At 38.5% G+C, this 16,981-nt stretch overlaps 1 protein-coding gene across 15 annotated transcripts in view; it reads left to right on the top strand.

Moving 5' to 3' along the window:
* Positions 1 to 16,981, top strand: part of cacna1ab (calcium channel, voltage-dependent, P/Q type, alpha 1A subunit, b) — a 103,292-nt gene that overhangs the window by 71,036 nt on the left and 15,275 nt on the right. For 11 of the 15 annotated variants that reach the window (XM_056734606.1, XM_056734604.1, XM_056734609.1 and 8 more), the window contains 13 exons: positions 157 to 358; positions 1,009 to 1,173; positions 1,457 to 1,567; positions 1,871 to 1,954; positions 4,580 to 4,696; positions 4,814 to 4,879; positions 4,970 to 5,067; positions 5,153 to 5,303; positions 5,497 to 5,624; positions 7,481 to 7,577; positions 13,474 to 13,579; positions 13,744 to 13,851; positions 15,479 to 15,582. In XM_056734606.1, the coding sequence (XP_056590584.1) occupies positions 157 to 358; positions 1,009 to 1,173; positions 1,457 to 1,567; positions 1,871 to 1,954; positions 4,580 to 4,696; positions 4,814 to 4,879; positions 4,970 to 5,067; positions 5,153 to 5,303; positions 5,497 to 5,624; positions 7,481 to 7,577; positions 13,474 to 13,579; positions 13,744 to 13,851; positions 15,479 to 15,582 (1,537 nt within the window). Of the gene's footprint in view, positions 1 to 156; positions 359 to 1,008; positions 1,174 to 1,456; positions 1,568 to 1,870; positions 1,955 to 4,579; positions 4,697 to 4,813; positions 4,880 to 4,969; positions 5,068 to 5,152; positions 5,304 to 5,496; positions 5,625 to 7,480; positions 7,578 to 8,479; positions 8,577 to 13,473; positions 13,580 to 13,743; positions 13,852 to 15,478; positions 15,583 to 16,981 lie in introns of all 15 variants that reach the window. The other 4 variants (XM_056734602.1, XM_056734597.1, XM_056734596.1 and 1 more) reach the window with 3 other exon arrangements.

Genomic DNA, 16,981 nt, shown 5'->3' with positions numbered 1-16,981 from the left:
GGGCGCATGACATGACAAGAATAGGTCTCAGAACACCAAACAAAAAGTGCATTTGGATATTCACAGGATTAAATGATTCATGAGATACTAACAATAATCTCCTTGGCGATAATTCGCTCACCCTTTGCTTCTTTTTCATGCTTTCCCTCTTTTCAGGGTGTTAAAACACTCGGTGGACTCCACTTATGAGGATCAGGGCCCGAGCCCGGGGTACCGGATGGAAATGTCCATCTTTTACGTGGTGTACTTCGTTGTCTTCCCCTTCTTCTTCGTAAACATCTTTGTAGCTCTCATCATCATCACCTTCCAAGAGCAAGGAGACAAGATGATGGAGGACTACAGCCTCGAAAAAAATGAGGTATTATGCTTCTTTTTTTATTGTTTTTATTCAGATCTGGGAATAAACCGGTAGTTAGACTGTCTGTACAAATACTTTGAATCTTGAATCTCCTGAATCTTGTGCTTAAAGGGTCAGTTCACCCAAAAGTTAAGATCCTGCCATTTATTCACCCTTATCTGAGTGTAAACCTGTATCCGACTCTTCCTTCTGTGGTACACAAACAAAGATATTTTGAGAAATGACTCAGTGGTTTTGTGTTTATGCAATGGAAGTCAATGAGGTTCAATGTTGTTTGGTTATCAACTTTCTTCAAAATGTCTTTCGTTCTGCAGAAGAATGGTCATACAGGTTTGAAATTACATGAGGATGAGTAAAATTATGAAAGAATTCACATTTTTGGATGGACTTTACCTTTTAGGTTTATGCTAATCTTTAAAACATGAGACAGCCACCCTGCTCATTGAAAGATAAATATAAATAATATTTAATAAATAATATAAGAAACCGGTTAATTTGAATCATTGTTCTTTGTATTTCTTTGAACATCTTAGTATATTGACTTTGCTGGTTTACTGTTACCAGTTACTGGACAGTTTTTGTATTTGATTTGCACAACATGATATGTCAGACACGTCTTTCACTGTTTTCCGTTTTTCTCTGTTCTCTAGAGAGCGTGTATTGATTTTGCTATAAATGCCAAACCTCTGACACGGCACATGCCTCAAAACAAGCAAAGCTTTCAATACCGAATGTGGCAGTTTGTGGTGTCTCCTCCTTTTGAGTACAGTATCATGACTCTCATTGCGCTCAACACAATTGTCCTGATGATGAAGGTATGAGCCCCTTTAATATATATACTGTATATATAGAGAGAGTTTGGTACAAAAATTAGATAACACCCTTTAAAAAACTTAAATCATGTTTTTATCATTTTATATTCTGATTTAACCCATAAAAACAAAAAAAATACAATAGAAAACAATAAAAACATGATAACATAATGAGTTAACTAATTTTGGTACCTAACTCTTTATATATATATATATATATATATATATATATATATATAGTGTCCTACTGCTTCCAGCGTTTTCATATTTTTTTGTGTGTTCTCAGTACAAGGGCGCCTCTGAAGCATATGATGACGTTCTAAAGTACCTGAACATTGTGTTCACCACACTCTTCTTTATGGAGTGTATTCTAAAACTCATTGCCTTTGGCATCAAAGTAAGTCTCAGCAAACAAACATCTTGCTCTTCCTAACGTTACTCACTGTGTATCTAAAGATATCATCAAATATTAATTCATAAGCTCTGTTATTTATATGGCCCTATTTTTAAGAACTATGTTTTCCTCTCCTAACCCCTTTTGAAAGTAGTGTTTGGAGAAAAAACGCTCTCTAAAGCACTCTCGCCTGTCTCCATGGCGACAGCTATGTGATTGGCTACATTTTGAAGCGGGATTGGGTGGTGCTGTATGAGAACTCCAATGTGATTGGTTAACACATGCTCTACTTTTTCTTTTCTGCAGAATTACTGCCGAGACGCTTGGAATATTTTTGATTTTGTCTCCGTTATCGGCAGCGTCACAGATATTTTAGTGACAGAGATCGTGGTAAGTGCGATTTTAGATAAGTTCAGAAAGCATTGCCATATTGGTGGTCAGAAATGAATGAGTTTTATCCCACTTTATTGAAATAGTTAAAAGGATGTATTCCTTTACTACTGAATAAAAGTGTTTGGAATTGTTGAAAATGACCAGGACATTTTTAGGTTCAATATCAATAAAACATGTTCATTTATTTAGCTGTACTGTCTACAAAACCATAATGTATTAGTGCTATAGTGCCGTGTATTGGTGTTTGTGTGTCAATGTCAGTGTGTATTTGTGGTGGTTTGTGTCTTGTGTGTTTCTGAAGGTTCTTTGTTTAAAGTAAATGTATTAGATTGAAGTTTACAGGCTGTCCCAATGGTCACACACACTACACAATCCCACTACTATATATTTAAGGTGCTCCAGTGTACCTGAAAAAATCTTTGTAGCTCAACCATCATTTCTCATCTTTATTACTGTATTAATATCCCGTCTGTCCACTGGAACAGCCTGCAGTGTGAATCAATATCCACCGTATCTGTGTTTGATTAATCAGCTTGTTGACTGTATCCATAATGAATTATTCCTGTTTTATCTTTTTACATGCTTTCTTTGTTCCTCTGATTTGTTGGCGATAAATCCATCCAATCCAAAACAAACCAAAAAAATGCACTATGAAACTCTCATGTCTTCCATCTCATGTGTGTGCCCATCCAAAACCCTTTACACACTCGCTGTACATGTATGCACACATCTACTGCAACAACACGTAGAATCTGGTTGGTTTGTAATTTTCTCTTAGCTACCAATGCATCCATTACCCAAAATGCCTCTCTCTTTCGTCCTCTCCTTTGCGAAAGCATGCGCTTTTAGTGTGACGACCCCCACAACCAGGGATGCTTGCAATATAATTCTTACTTTGTTATTCATATATTTGGTAGAAATAAGCAAAACTCATCTCTTGGACAAAATAGGAATGGGTGGTATGACAGTTTTACATGCAAGGGTGTAAATGCTGTACCGTGGTTGATTTATCTATAGGGCTGTTAGTTATTATTAAACCTTTATTTTTATTCAGGATATACAGTATTATTACCATGATATGATTGGTTATGATAAACATAATTTGGTTGCTGCCTTTTTGGTCCGGTCTTGAGTTTTTAAACTGGTTAAATAAATGAAATGAAATGAACTTATATTGAGTCTAAATTGTTGGTCATAACACCCATCCCTAACACAAACGCACATGTAAATTAAAACAATACAGTGGGCAGTGGTCAATTTAAATTTGTTTTTGCTACATTAGCATGAATACATTTACAAAATGTTGTGATGTCGTTAAATAATTGTCATATATTCGTTTGACCACTATTCTGTTTTCTCGCTCTGCATTGATACCTAGTGACCACGAGAGCGCTATCTTTCCTTTAAACACTTGCCTTTAAATACAGAAACAGTCGTAGATATTACCATCACATGAATGCCATGCACTTTAGCAAAAGCTGCATGATCGCCCCTCCTTCATCTCTCTCCTCCTCTCCTCTACTCATCAGCCTGTTCTGCACTGCTGTAGTTCCTCTTCTGAATGAGAGAGGGCGCTACATCTCTCATTGAAGGTTATGTGTATGGTGGAATGGGGAGTGATACTCAATAACCTGTCCACACTGATTTTCAAGCCAAGATTTACAGTCCATTTACTTGGCATATAGCGAACAAATGTTTTTGTTCTTCAAGAGAGCAGAGAGAACATTGTTAATCTTTTGTGATCTATGACGAAACGTCATGAGTTATGAACAAGTTTTGAGCATCTGCGAATTTACTCAAATTACAGTATTGTCATTTTGGAAGGGAAGATATTTGTAAGAATGTCAGTTACCGAGCAGATCATTGACTCCCATAGTATTTACTTTCCCTACTATGGCGGTAAATGAGGGGGCGAGATCTGCTCGGTTTCCGACATTCTTACATATATCTTCCTTTGTGTTTAGCAAAAGAAAGACATTTATACAGGTTTGAAACAACCTGGGTTGAGTAAACGATGACAGAATTTTCAATTTTGGGGGAACTTTCACTTTTAGCAGTCCTAATATGCCAAGAATAGATTAAATAAACTGTGTGCAATGGAGTGTTGAGTATCACTTGACCAAAGCAGCCAATTCCCATTGGTCAGTGCTATTGCCGAATGTATATTAAGGTGCACCGGGCTGCTTCCATACTTGTGGCTTGCCTGTCCCAACAGATCAGTGCATTTGAATAAAAAAAGTTGATGCTTTAATATATGATTGGATGATGACTGTTACAATTTAGTGATGATTTTTTTATTGAACCCCTCTTGAATTAATTTGGCTATATTTCATTCACTTTTTCCGTTTCTTTTTTGTTTCACTGATGCCAATCCCATTTTTTATTACTTTTATATATTATATTACTTTATCCCAGTCTCTCCCTCTAGATTTTATTTACTTACTCCATTTTGTTTTATTGTAGAAACTTGAAAGTGAATTGTTGTTATAGAAACTGATTGAGATTTTTCTTCTTCACTTTACCACACATTTCTCCACATATATATTCTTTGGACACCACGCCTCTCTTTCACATCCTCTCTTTTCCTCTGGATCATTCTCCTCTCTTTACACACATCTTCAGGAAAACTTCATAAACCTGAGTTTTCTGAGACTCTTCCGAGCAGCTCGTCTCATTAAGCTCTTGAGGCAGGGTGGGACCATTCGCATTCTGCTTTGGACCTTCGTTCAATCCTTTAAGGTACAAAAGAACTACACATCAACAAAATTTCAATATCAATTTCATCAATTTATTTTTTATTATATATTTACATTGCAACTCAGGTACAAGTATTTTTTTCTTTCTCTTTGCTTGCAGGCTCTCCCGTATGTGTGCCTTCTCATTGCAATTTTGTTCTTCATCTATGCCATCATTGGCATGCAGGTAATCCTTCCGTTCCACCTAATCAGACTTTTAAAGTGGATTGCTCAAGAAAACAGCGTTCTGTATTTTTTATGTTTTGGCCTGTTGCAGTTGTTTGGAAACTTGGCACTGGATGAAGAGGGAGAGAGCGCGATCAATGAACACAACAACTTCAGAACCTTCATCATGGCCCTCATGCTACTCTTCAGGTTGGTATTATGGCTTTGCCATGATTTATTTCATATCTTTCTCTGATGCCCGGTTTCATCTCTAATGGGTGTGTATTGGTAACAGGAGCGCCACGGGAGAGGCGTGGCATGAGATCATGCTGGCTTGTCTTGGTGGGATGCCGTGCGATGAAAACTCTGGGAATGATGGAGACGTGTGCGGCAGCAACGTCGCCTATGCTTACTTTGTATCTTTCATCTTCCTATGTTCTTTCCTGGTGAGAACTTTCTTTTCTCGTACCTCTGAGTAACCTCCTGGAGTATTTGTTATTTGACTCATCAAAGATGATTTTCGTCATTTTTTCTTTAATAAGTTCGAAACCTAAACAGAAGCTTTAGGTTTGGAATATGTTCCTTTTGTGTATGAGATCAATCACTAAGAGACTTTCTCTCATATGTGTGGGTGTTTAGATGCTGAATCTCTTTGTCGCTGTCATCATGGATAACTTTGAATACTTGACCAGGGATTCCTCCATCCTGGGTCCACATCATTTGGATGAGTATGTCAGGATATGGGCCGAATACGACCCTGCAGCTTGGTGAGTTACATAGACACACAAGTCTCTACAAAGCCAAACATAACCCAAATATATATTTCACACTTTTATTTACTAATAAGTAACACTCAACCATCTTTTAATATTTGAATTGTAGCTCTTACATTTATTTTTAACACCTAGTTTTAAAGATGCTAATTTCACACATGTATTGCAAGCCTAACAAACATTCTTATCTGACCAACATGTACTGTATATGCAAAACAAAAAATATTTTTCTTAGCTGCTGGCCCAAAGCTGGTTACGGTACCAAATATCTATCTCTGTAAGACTTTCCACAGTCACTATTTGGATAAGGCAGATAAGGCCCTGTAAGTGAATATCAATTCTCAGAATCCCCCATTTAAATCTTTATATCCCTCCTAGTCCACCCTCTACCCTGCAAAGGTGTGCCAAGGGCTAATGTGACCTCTGCAGTCTAATATCATGTCACATATGTACACAAGCCCGACTGTACAAACTTGCTCATCTCCCGCTTCCCCCTGTCCCAGTGCTTGCATCCTCCAACAGTGCTGTTCTACGTTCTAAGATTTTCGTGCTTTTTCATGAGTGGTTGTCATGGACAGTCGTGTAGGACTTCATTGAAACATGAATGCAGCTTCAGGCAAAATTACGTTTTAGGTTATGACTGGAGTCTTCATGTCATGTGAAGTGTTCATGACATCCTTTCAAGTATAATATTCTAAAGCACTTTTAATGAATTATAAACCTTTTTTTAATGAATCGAATATTTTTTGAAATATGGCCATATTTTATTGCAAGAGAATTAATAGGTTGAACAAGAGACAAAATAAAAGCATACTGTACAGTATGTTAAGACTACAATAACAGATTTGTATACGAAATGACGGCATGTAAAAGTATAATAATAGTACGTTGAATTTTTTTTATAACAATTTTTTTTAATGTAAGACCCTGTGCATGGCAGATCGTGACCTCACAATGACTTAATTCTCCCACGTTTATGGCTCAGGTGTGCATGGCAGACATCTCCACAGACAAGCTGTCGCAGCTTATTACTGTACTTGCCACTGCATACAAATGTTTACAAAATACACCTCATGTATTTTGACTGATAAAACCCACATAGCCGTTGCTGTATGCAGTTCAATTAAGTCATTGGACTCGCCAAGTTGAGAGAGACTCTCATGTGCACGGTCATACCGGCGGTTTTACTCGGCATCATGTGGGGCGGGATGTTCAGAACAGCACTAAAGATCATTCAAACGCAGCTCTGCCTGTTTTCAGCGGAGTAAATTCACATGTGAGAATTCGATAGTGCTTCATTCAGCTGAATTTACACATGCATTAAAATCTTAGCTGCTTAGATTCCACCGTCACCCTCTCACGCTTGTTTGAAGTTGCAGTCCGTGACTGTTTTTAGCTAACCCTTTTTTTAAATGACGACAAAGTAACAACTTCCGTGAAATCATGCAAGAGAGCTTAACATATAAATCATAAGCTTACCGTTCGGTGTAAGGAGACCTAGTTTTTATGTGCTTGCTCTACCGATTTTTACTTTAACCCCCCAAAAATGGATTGCAACTTTAAATACAGCCGAGACAATACCTGGAGTGGATGTATGATCCGACTGCGTTTGCTAGCACACCGTTGATAGGACTGGCCTTTGAATGATCCAGTTTTGTACTGGTTGGAGGCAGTGGAACAGCCAAGGCACCATCACTGGGTTTGGTCTGTCATTTGTCAATGGATATGTGTGCTTTGATACTCTCTGTTCTTTGTGCTCTTGTTCTCTCCTTCTCCACTTCCTCTATGGCTTTCTCGCTCTCTCTTTTCCTGTGTGTGCCCCCTCTAACCTCCCTGTATTCTTCTTGCAGCGGGCGCATTCATTATAAGGATATGTACAGTTTATTGCGGGTTATCGACCCCCCGCTGGGCTTAGGCAAGAAATGTCCTCATAGGGTGGCCTGCAAGGTTTGGATCCTACTAAAGCAAAAATTTAAGCACCTGCTCGCATTGAAGACTGGAATGAATGTTGCTTTTCTTTTTGATTCCTTTTCTTTTGATCTTTTTACTCTTCTCCACAGTTCATTTTTTTATCTTCCTCTCCTTATAATTCATTCTTGTTATTTTCTTCGCCATCTCTATATATATGCATTCTGATATGACAAATGAGAATGTGCGGGACAATGCAGACACCTTTCAGAAGCATGACGTGCACTGCCTCCGATAGCCAAGTCTGTATGACTCTGTGGAATGAATCACAGCCAAACAAAAAAAAGAAAACAAAACAAAGCAAAAGCAAACGAATCAGCCATTTTGTTGTTTTTTTCTGCTTGCTGTTGAACCATGCCTTGGCAGACTGGGTGTAACACTGTGCATTGTTCTTGTTTGGGGACGAAGTGAGGGTTGGGGATCAGAGGACTGCATTGACGTGACTGCCATAGTTCACCACCAAGCAGCGGAGCTTTTCTTTGCCTGTTCGAAGCCCCACTGCAGTTCTATGGGACCGTGCCACGATCGCATAGAACAGTGTTTTTTACTAGGGCTAAATACCCAGCTTCCCCTCCTCCTGTTTAACCTCCACTTGCATAACTGCAGATCCAGCCAATCAAGAGCTCTCGCGCTCTAAAACCCCCGCCCCTCGCCCAGACCAAAACAGTAACCTATGTGTCTTTGTTTTTCTTTCTTGCCGTTCTTATTTCCTCTTCCTTTTTTATTTGGTTGCCCCGCACCATCCTCCGTTTTGTCCCATGGTCCCCTTCATTTGTTCCCTTGTTGTCCGTTGTTTTATTCGTCCGTCGTCCTGTTTAATTTGGTTCTCCTCATTTATTTTCCGGGGTCTCACCCCTCCCCTTCCCACCCCACCCCTACAGCGGCAGGATCAGTTACAGTGATATGTATGACATGCTCAGGCACATGTGTCCACCGCTAGGCCTGGGGAAGAGGTGCCCGGCTCGGGTCGCCTACAAGGTTAGCGGTAGCAGCCCGCCGTGGGTGCGCCACAGCCAATCCAAGCTGTCCGTATTTTTTTTCTGTTAGTGTTGGTGTTGGTGAGCTGCTGTATCTTTCTTTTTACGTTGTGGGGTACCGGCGAAAGCGTTAGTCAGCTGACACTCACACATGTAAATGCACACGCATCCACTGGAGAGAGAGAACGGAGGATACCTTGTCAGCCCTTCTGCACCGTACCCAAACCCTCACTCACACTCATACGGTCTTAAACATCATAATGACATCATTAATGTTAAAGGTGCTGTAAGCAGTGTTAGCTCATTTCCACCTCATCTCCTTAGGCACCTCCCCCTTGAACACACACCCTCTTTTCAAAACCACGCCCACTGACGACATGTCAGCAATCAAAATGATTCACAAGAAGATAATTTTAATAAATAAGAGCACATTATGAGAACACAGTATCATTAAGTTGTAATGTACCAACCTTGTGTGTTTCAACATGTCATTCAGATTTTCCCAATTTTGAACAAATCATGCAAATAAATTAATGATTAAGTCATTTCTTACAGTTTCTTTCAGCACCTTTAATAAACATTAAAGTCTCACTTGATAAGTTCATTCGTTTAACGCAGTTTATTTCCTAACATTAAAGTTCATTGCATCATCAGGTTTTGTAGATCCCTCAAACAGAAAAATAAATGTAGACGAGATTTCAGGAATATACCTAATATCAATCAGGAATATACACTGTGTGCGTGTACAGAAGGACTGGGAAGGATTGTGCGTATTTTTCCTCTGCGTCTCTCTCTCCTTTGGATGACCTTTATTCCTTCAGTCCGCTTATCTCCCCTCACACATTTTTTAAAACTTTTTTGTGACCTCCGGCTGGTGACACGTTCGCAGGTTCAGCTAGGGTGACCGCGTAGTGTTTAGTTTTTAGACCCTCTTTTGACTCAGATCCACTAGAATCACAAATAAGCCTTTCCATATGTCCTCCGTTTGATTCTGTCAATGCAGTTCTGACCTGTTTTCCGTTCCCCTCTCTCTTTCTCTTACTGTCTCTCGCTCTTTCTCTCTGATGCTCTCTATCTTTTCTGTATTCCCACATATCCCACTACGTCATCTCTACACGGTCCTCTCCTTACGAGAATCCCCAGTATATCTCCCTCCTTGTCTCCTTTCTGACTTCTTTATAAGCTCCATAAACCCTCCCTTTCCACATTCTGTCTCTTACTATCTTTTTCTCTCACTTCCTGTCTCCAATTCATGCTTTTTTGCTGAGTTCAAAATAGCATACTACCTCACTTGATATTGCTGTAGTATATAGAATACATACTCTGCATGGCATGCAAATTTAGTGTGACTAAATGACACACTGCATAGAATACTGTATTACACAATGCAATATGCTCTGTTTCCAGTGTGATGAACCAGAAGTAGTATTGTTTTTCTTGACTCGTAATTTGATTGTTTTCTCAAAAGATTTATTACAAAAAAATATTATATGTAAGCATCTCATAGTAATTTCCTTAATTATATTGTCAAGAGAATACATTTTAGCATATGATAGTAAATTGCTTTTGATAAAATCTGACCCTGGATCACAAAACCAGTCATAAGGGTAAATATTTCAAAATTGAGATTTATGCATCATCTAAAAGCTGAATAATTGATCCATTGATGTGTGGTTTGTTAGGATAGGAGAATATTTGGCAGAGATCTGAGGGTGCAAAAAAACGAAATATTGAGAAAATAGCCTTTAAAGTTGTCCGTCAGAGGCGCTGTTGCAGGCTGTTGCTAAGGAGAAACAGGTTTGTTTTAAGGCTCTCTATTGGCTTACCGCTGGAATGGTTGTGGAAAGCAGAATTTCTAACCTTTACATAGATACCAAACTTGAGTGGGTAATTCCCAAAGAGCGTGCATCAGCGAGCGAAGTTTGTAGGCGTTCTTCCGGCCTATTTTTTGTGCAATCTTGGTGCATCCACTCACAAAACTATATTTTTTATATAATGGAAATGTACAAAATATCCTTATTGGTTCATGATGTTTACTTAATATCCTAATGATTTTGGGCATAAAAGAAAAATCTATCATTTTGACCCATACAATGTATTGTTGGCTAATATTGCGACAAATAAACCTGTGCTGCTTATGACTGGTTTTGTGGTCCAGGGTCACACATTGTGTGCAGTTTATACTGCAGTGTATATTTGCTAGTGTGCAAGCAGTATTCCATTTTGAACACAGCATGTTTCCTTTTTCAAGCCTTTTGTCTCTCTATTAGTCAGTCAGCGGGCCTCTCAAAAGTACAAATATGAAACTATTCAAAGTAACACATTATCTGCAAGAATATGAACATGTCCTTGTATTATTTTTACATCCTGCCATTTTATTTTTTCATATAGTGGCCATTGAATGACGGTGTTTAATAACAAAGAGACCTCCTTCATCTCAAACTCATGCTCATGCTCTCTTATCGTTTCCCTTCATCTCCAACAGACAACATTCTTCTCTGGCTCTCTTTCTAAGTACTTCTCTCTATCCATTGCCAAGAACAACCACCCCCCTCTCATTTTTTATATGTGGTACACATCTCATAGCTTTCCAGTCTGAAGTGAACTAACCCCTATACCTGTGCCCCCTAATTCAGTCCTACACCTGCTCGGTGTAAAACGCGACCATTTTTTTCTCTTTAACACCGTAGGGAATGCCACCCCTTATCTGACCTTCTAATAAACTGCACCCGTTTTGCATCGAGAGATCAAAAAAAAAAAATCCAATTCAAATCATAAACCCTATGAGAAATATCAGGGATTTTGAAGGATTAAGAAACCCAAAATTACTAGTGTTGAATGAAAGATGAAATGATACTCTCTGTGCGCGGCTGCACTGCTCTCGTTTTGTGAGAGGGTTGGGGAGGGAGGCGGGGGTGGGTGCATGCACTGCATGTTGCATGAAGGGGGAACGATGTTGGGGTGGGCTGGCGATCGGGTGTGTGCAATCAATAAGGAGACTGCCGCAACGCATGTGCTTTTGCATGGCCATCGGTTGAACTGCGCCTTGAGCTCGTTGGCGTCTACACCTCCGAGGAACAACGGACTGGCCGGAAATGCACACCTGCATGTGTACACTACGCACACACCTGCTCACTCCTTCACCCTAACGCCATGTGTGCTTGTGCATTCCAACGCTCATGAAGGTAGATCCAATGAATGAAAAAGGGCACCTGAAACCAACACCAAACTGCTGTTTTTAGGTTCCTTTTCATTGATTGGTTTGTACAAAAAATGATATCCAACAGGTAGGGGGAGCTCTATAGTGCTAGTGTTTCACAGAATGGGACATTTAGAATGTTTCCTCAGCCTATGGCAGCTGACTTACGGTCAGCTTTTGCACATTATAAGTGTAGTTTTTACAATTGCCCTAAAAGTATTTAGACCCAACTTCTGTATTGCATACAAAAATCAAACCATGTGCCAAGTTATTCTAATTAACAATAAACCTTTTCTAATAAATAAATTCTAATCGTGCTGAATAAAAAAAAGTTTTTGTTTATGTCAAATGTGTGTGTGCTGTGTATATGTATATATGTTATATATATTTATAAACATACAATTATATAACAAAGAAATATGTGTAATATGTATTTATATTTAAACATAATATGAATTATATGTATATATAATTATGTAAATATTTGTTATGTATATACATGTGTGTGCATTTATATCTACATATGAAACTACACAGCACACACATTTTATATTGAAGAATATGTGTAATATATTAATATTAATATTTTAATTTATACTTAATATAATTATATTTACCTATTAACTGCATATAATTATGTAAATATTTGTTATATATGTGTGTGCATTTATAGCCACACAGTATACACAGCACGCGTTTTATATAAACACAAACTTTTATTTTGGAATCAATTTATCAGCCCTTATTTTTTTTGTTTGGCATTTTATGCTTGAAATATTTGCTTATGGTAACTTTTGTCTAAATATATTAATACACATTCACACAGTAAATGGGACTTTAAAGACCCAGTGAAATCAAACAGGAAAATGTACACAGTGTTGCGGTGATTGTTAGAAAGGATTTATCCTTGCACACCATTTTCTTTAATTCGTTTGCACTTGTAATCGTTAATCAAAAACATTAAGCTCCTCTCCCCCTCTCAACTCTTCACCACATGACGTAAGTAACAAAAAAAGGAGTAGGTCTATACTGACTGTCCAATGCCAAGGCATTTTTACCCCTCGCCTCCAGGCCCAACTTACAACAACCAATCAAAAAGGGAAGGGCAAAATAATGCCCCGCCCTACATTTCTTAATAATTTCAGAAGCCGTCTCACTCAGACATATGTCATCATACGAAAAAGAAGTCAATCGCAACTTCCGTTTCATGGTGAATTTTAAGTGTCTTCATACTTTTCTGGGCCTGCTGTGTTTAGTTTTTAAAGATACTGTCTCTGTGTTATCTGTGAGGGCTGCATTTAAGCCCCTTAATTGATGTGTATGCCTCAACTGTACATTAGTTTGGTTTGTACTGTATTTGTCTTATAAGATGTGTGAATGAGATCAGGTTCATTCACACATTATGAGGTTGTAGGATGTCTATCAGTCTATTGGTCAATCATCTATCAGCGAAAGTGGCTCTCACAGATGCCAGTGAGATACAGCCAGAATTGTCTGGTTGTATAAGTATCACCGAAAGCTTATTAAAGTCATGCCCTTTTTATAAATACATAATGCAAATTTAAAGAAATTAAAAAATGAAACTACAAAAGCTACAATCAGAGGAGCTCCCCACGCCTTTTATTAGCCCTCCAAACATCTGATTGAAAGTTGAAATCATACAGCCCCGCCCTCATCCTCTCTGATTGGCTCTCCACAGAGACTGCTGCGTATGGACCTACCTGTTGCTGATGACAACAGTGTACATTTTAACTCGACACTGATGGCCTTGATCCGCACAGCCCTGGACATCAAAATCGCCAAGGGTACAGGACAAAATCTTTCTTTTTTGCTAATTTCTTTCTCTCCTTTTCTCTCTCTTTTTCTTGCTTTCGTAATGATAACGCTTTAATAATGAAAATATATTTGTGTGTTTGTATGTATCGGTACATCGTGTCTGGTGAATACATATTTGTGTGCACGCTTTTAGGAGGCGCAGACAAGCACCAGATGGACGCGGAGCTCCGTAAGGAAATGATGGCGATTTGGCCAAATCTTTCCCAGAAGAACCTGGATCTGCTGGTAACGCCACACAAGTGTAAGTTGCAGATGGGTTTGTAGAAAGACAGCCAATCAAAGATCACCAATTCATCACAGGAAAGCTTCCTTCAATCCACTCCGCTCAGCACCCTCTGATCAGGCAAAACTTTGAACAGTTTTCGCTGTTCTTAACTTTCTTTCTCAACCAGACAAACAAATTTGCCATTCTGTTGTTAGATCATTCCAACTATGCTATCATTGCTTATGTCAGCTTTCTTATTTTGAAACATTAGCGTCTCTTAAAATCCAAGACATGATCCTAGTCTTTGCTTCAAATGGCCCGCACGATGCAATATGTATGACTAATATGATCCCAAACGAGCAGTAAAGAGCAGTAAAAAGTAAACTATGCAGCCCATTAAATCTCCCTCCTTTAGTTTGCATTGGAGAATGAAGACACCTCTCCTCCACCTTACTAATTTATACAGGCTGTCATCTTTCCCAGATTCTTTTCTCCATCTTGCTTTCTCTTATCCTCTGCCTCCCGTGCCTGTTATCAGGGGGTGCCTCGCTATAGATGGATCCTCTATAGAAGTCTTTTCACTCCAGCCTGTGTAAAGCACAAAGCTGGGCTTAGCCTCTAAACCACAGAGCACATTAGAAAGAAAGTTGAACCAAAGTTAACCTAGAGTACTTGTCCCTAGATTACCTCATATCTGAGGGTGTTAAAGACGTTTACAGTACTTGATAGTATAACATGGCTACTTTACAGTATATATAAATATATATATATTGTCTGATATTTCTTGTGTTTTCCTTTAGCATGTTTTGTATGCATTAATTTGACAATTTCAGCATGTTTTAGACATACGTTTATTGGGGGCCTAGTGGCATTTCACTATATGACAAGAAGAAGCGTGTTAGATGAACTGACTCAATTTTCAGCTCCAAATTTTTCTAATTAGGTGTTACGTGTCTCATTCAAACTCTGGATGCCACTGCTGAGTTTTGAGGAAAAATTTGAGCTCCTTATTTTCAACGTCATTTCAAACAACTTGGCTTTCTGTGTATAGTGGAATGGCTCTTGGGTCCCTGTAGGAATTTAATACAGGCTAAAAATGTGCAGCTTTAAGAGCAGAAATGTGTTTAGTCGACGAGGATCTGACTGTGAAAAGACTTATCAGCTCTGTGGCATTTTGTATTCGTCAGTGTACTTTGAACCTTGGTCAACTGTAAATTGTGTCTGTATATTGTGTGTATATTGTGTGTAACGCACTGGCCCCAAAATGTTTCTGATTACATTCATTTAAACCTATATTTTAGAAGAAACCACATACAGACTTTTAGAAAACTAGTTTGTTGTACTTTTAAATGCTTATTTATTTGATGCAAATATATTACTTTTGGGGCCAATGTACTGAAGGTTTGTAATTTGTTGTGTATTTTGTTGTGTGCAGTCCAGTTTCTCAGACCTAGATTGAGACTCGTTCTGGACAGAGAAGAATTTGAAATCGTTCATTCCTGTCCAGATCTCTTCTGAGGTCATGACTGGGTTTAGTCTGGATCTGTGACACTGGACCTTTGTGTTCGTGGCATGCCTTGTCTCCAACTCCCATTCCCCTCTCGGCTCAGGGTCCCATTCCATCCCGGTCTAATTGTGCAGGGTAACTTTTTCATACTTTCAGCAGCAACAGACCTCACGGTGGGCAAGATCTACGCCGCCATGATGATAATGGAGTATTACCGGCAGAGCAAAGCCAAAAAGCTGCAGGTGCTTCGGGACGAGCAGGTACCACTTCAAACTAACAAATCTGCTTTGTCCTTTTTGAACCCTTTTGCAGCTCATCTGCCAACGAACAAAGCATGTGACCCATTTAGGCAAGTTTGCGTTTGGCTAGCATCACTATAGCTTATAGCATCCGGCTTTTGCTACTGAGTAAAACTGTATTGTAGTCAATCAGCACTTATATTTAAAGAAAATAACTAAGTGTATAACTGAAAAATGTAAAAAGTAAGAGCATGCTTCAAACAGATGCAGTGATTTCACAGGATATATTCAATGTAAAGATACAACATGGCCTTTTTGTTATTGTCATTCCTGCATCCTCCCCAGGAAATGTTCCCATCCTTAACAGACACAGTGTGCATGGTTTATGCATATCCCTAAATGTCCTGCCTGGTATCTTTGTACCATTGGCATGAAAATGTAAAGTAGGACTACTTTAAATTTTACTCTGAAGACCACGAACACTTTGGCTTTGTTAAGGAATGGTTGAATATATGTGTCTTGACCTAAATCCCAGTCTTTTCTACCTAACTGACATCTATGCACCACCCTCTCAACATCAGCAGTGCTTATTTGGCTGTCTCACTTTCTATATTCATCCCTGACCTGTCTTGTCTATATGCCTGTTTGTCTCTCAACTTGATGTCAACGTGTTTGTATTTATTAGTGTGTGTATTGTGTTTTTCTGTGTCTTTCTCTTTCTGCACTTTTCATGTTCGTTTTATTACATATTTATCCGGGGTGTGGGAAAATGAATCACTGATGCACTTTGATTCGGTGGGGTTCACAAAACAAAGATTTTAACTCTTTCACCGCCAGCATTATTTTAAAATAAAGATTTTAAATAACATTTCGATCGTATTCACAAAACTTTGATGGTATGAATATTTCAAGAGTTCAGATGCAAAACCTTCTGAAAGCTATCTCCGTCAAAACTAGTATGATGTTGAGTGAATGCACTATACACATAGTTACAATGTTACGTCATAAATAATTTTGCTTCAAAACTCGCTAAATACCACACTCTGCCTGGTCTGAAATGTCTGGAATTCCTAAATGTAGGAGCCTTGAAAAATAATGCTCACTTAAAAATTTATCTGACGGATTAAGAGGGTTTTTCATCTGAACTCTGCATATAAATGTACATTAATTTAGCAGAGCCTGTGCTTTTAAACAAAAAAAAATTAATTCATCCCTTTCTTATTGCTCAATTTGTGGGGTTTTGAACAAGATAATGTTTTTTATAAGACTTAAGATCCAGATCTAATTGATAACAATAAATAAATCACTGACTGAACTACTACTTTTAAATCTGTAGATGCTGTACTTTTTCTGAAGACATGTGGAAATCATGGAAAATCTCTTCGGTGGCAAGGAAAGAGTTAAATAATAACGGTATTAT

This window comes from Triplophysa dalaica, chromosome 21, assembly GCF_015846415.1.
Source record: "Triplophysa dalaica isolate WHDGS20190420 chromosome 21, ASM1584641v1, whole genome shotgun sequence".
NCBI lineage: Eukaryota > Metazoa > Chordata > Actinopteri > Cypriniformes > Nemacheilidae > Triplophysa > Triplophysa dalaica.
This window is presented reverse-complemented; position numbering and strand designations above follow the sequence as displayed.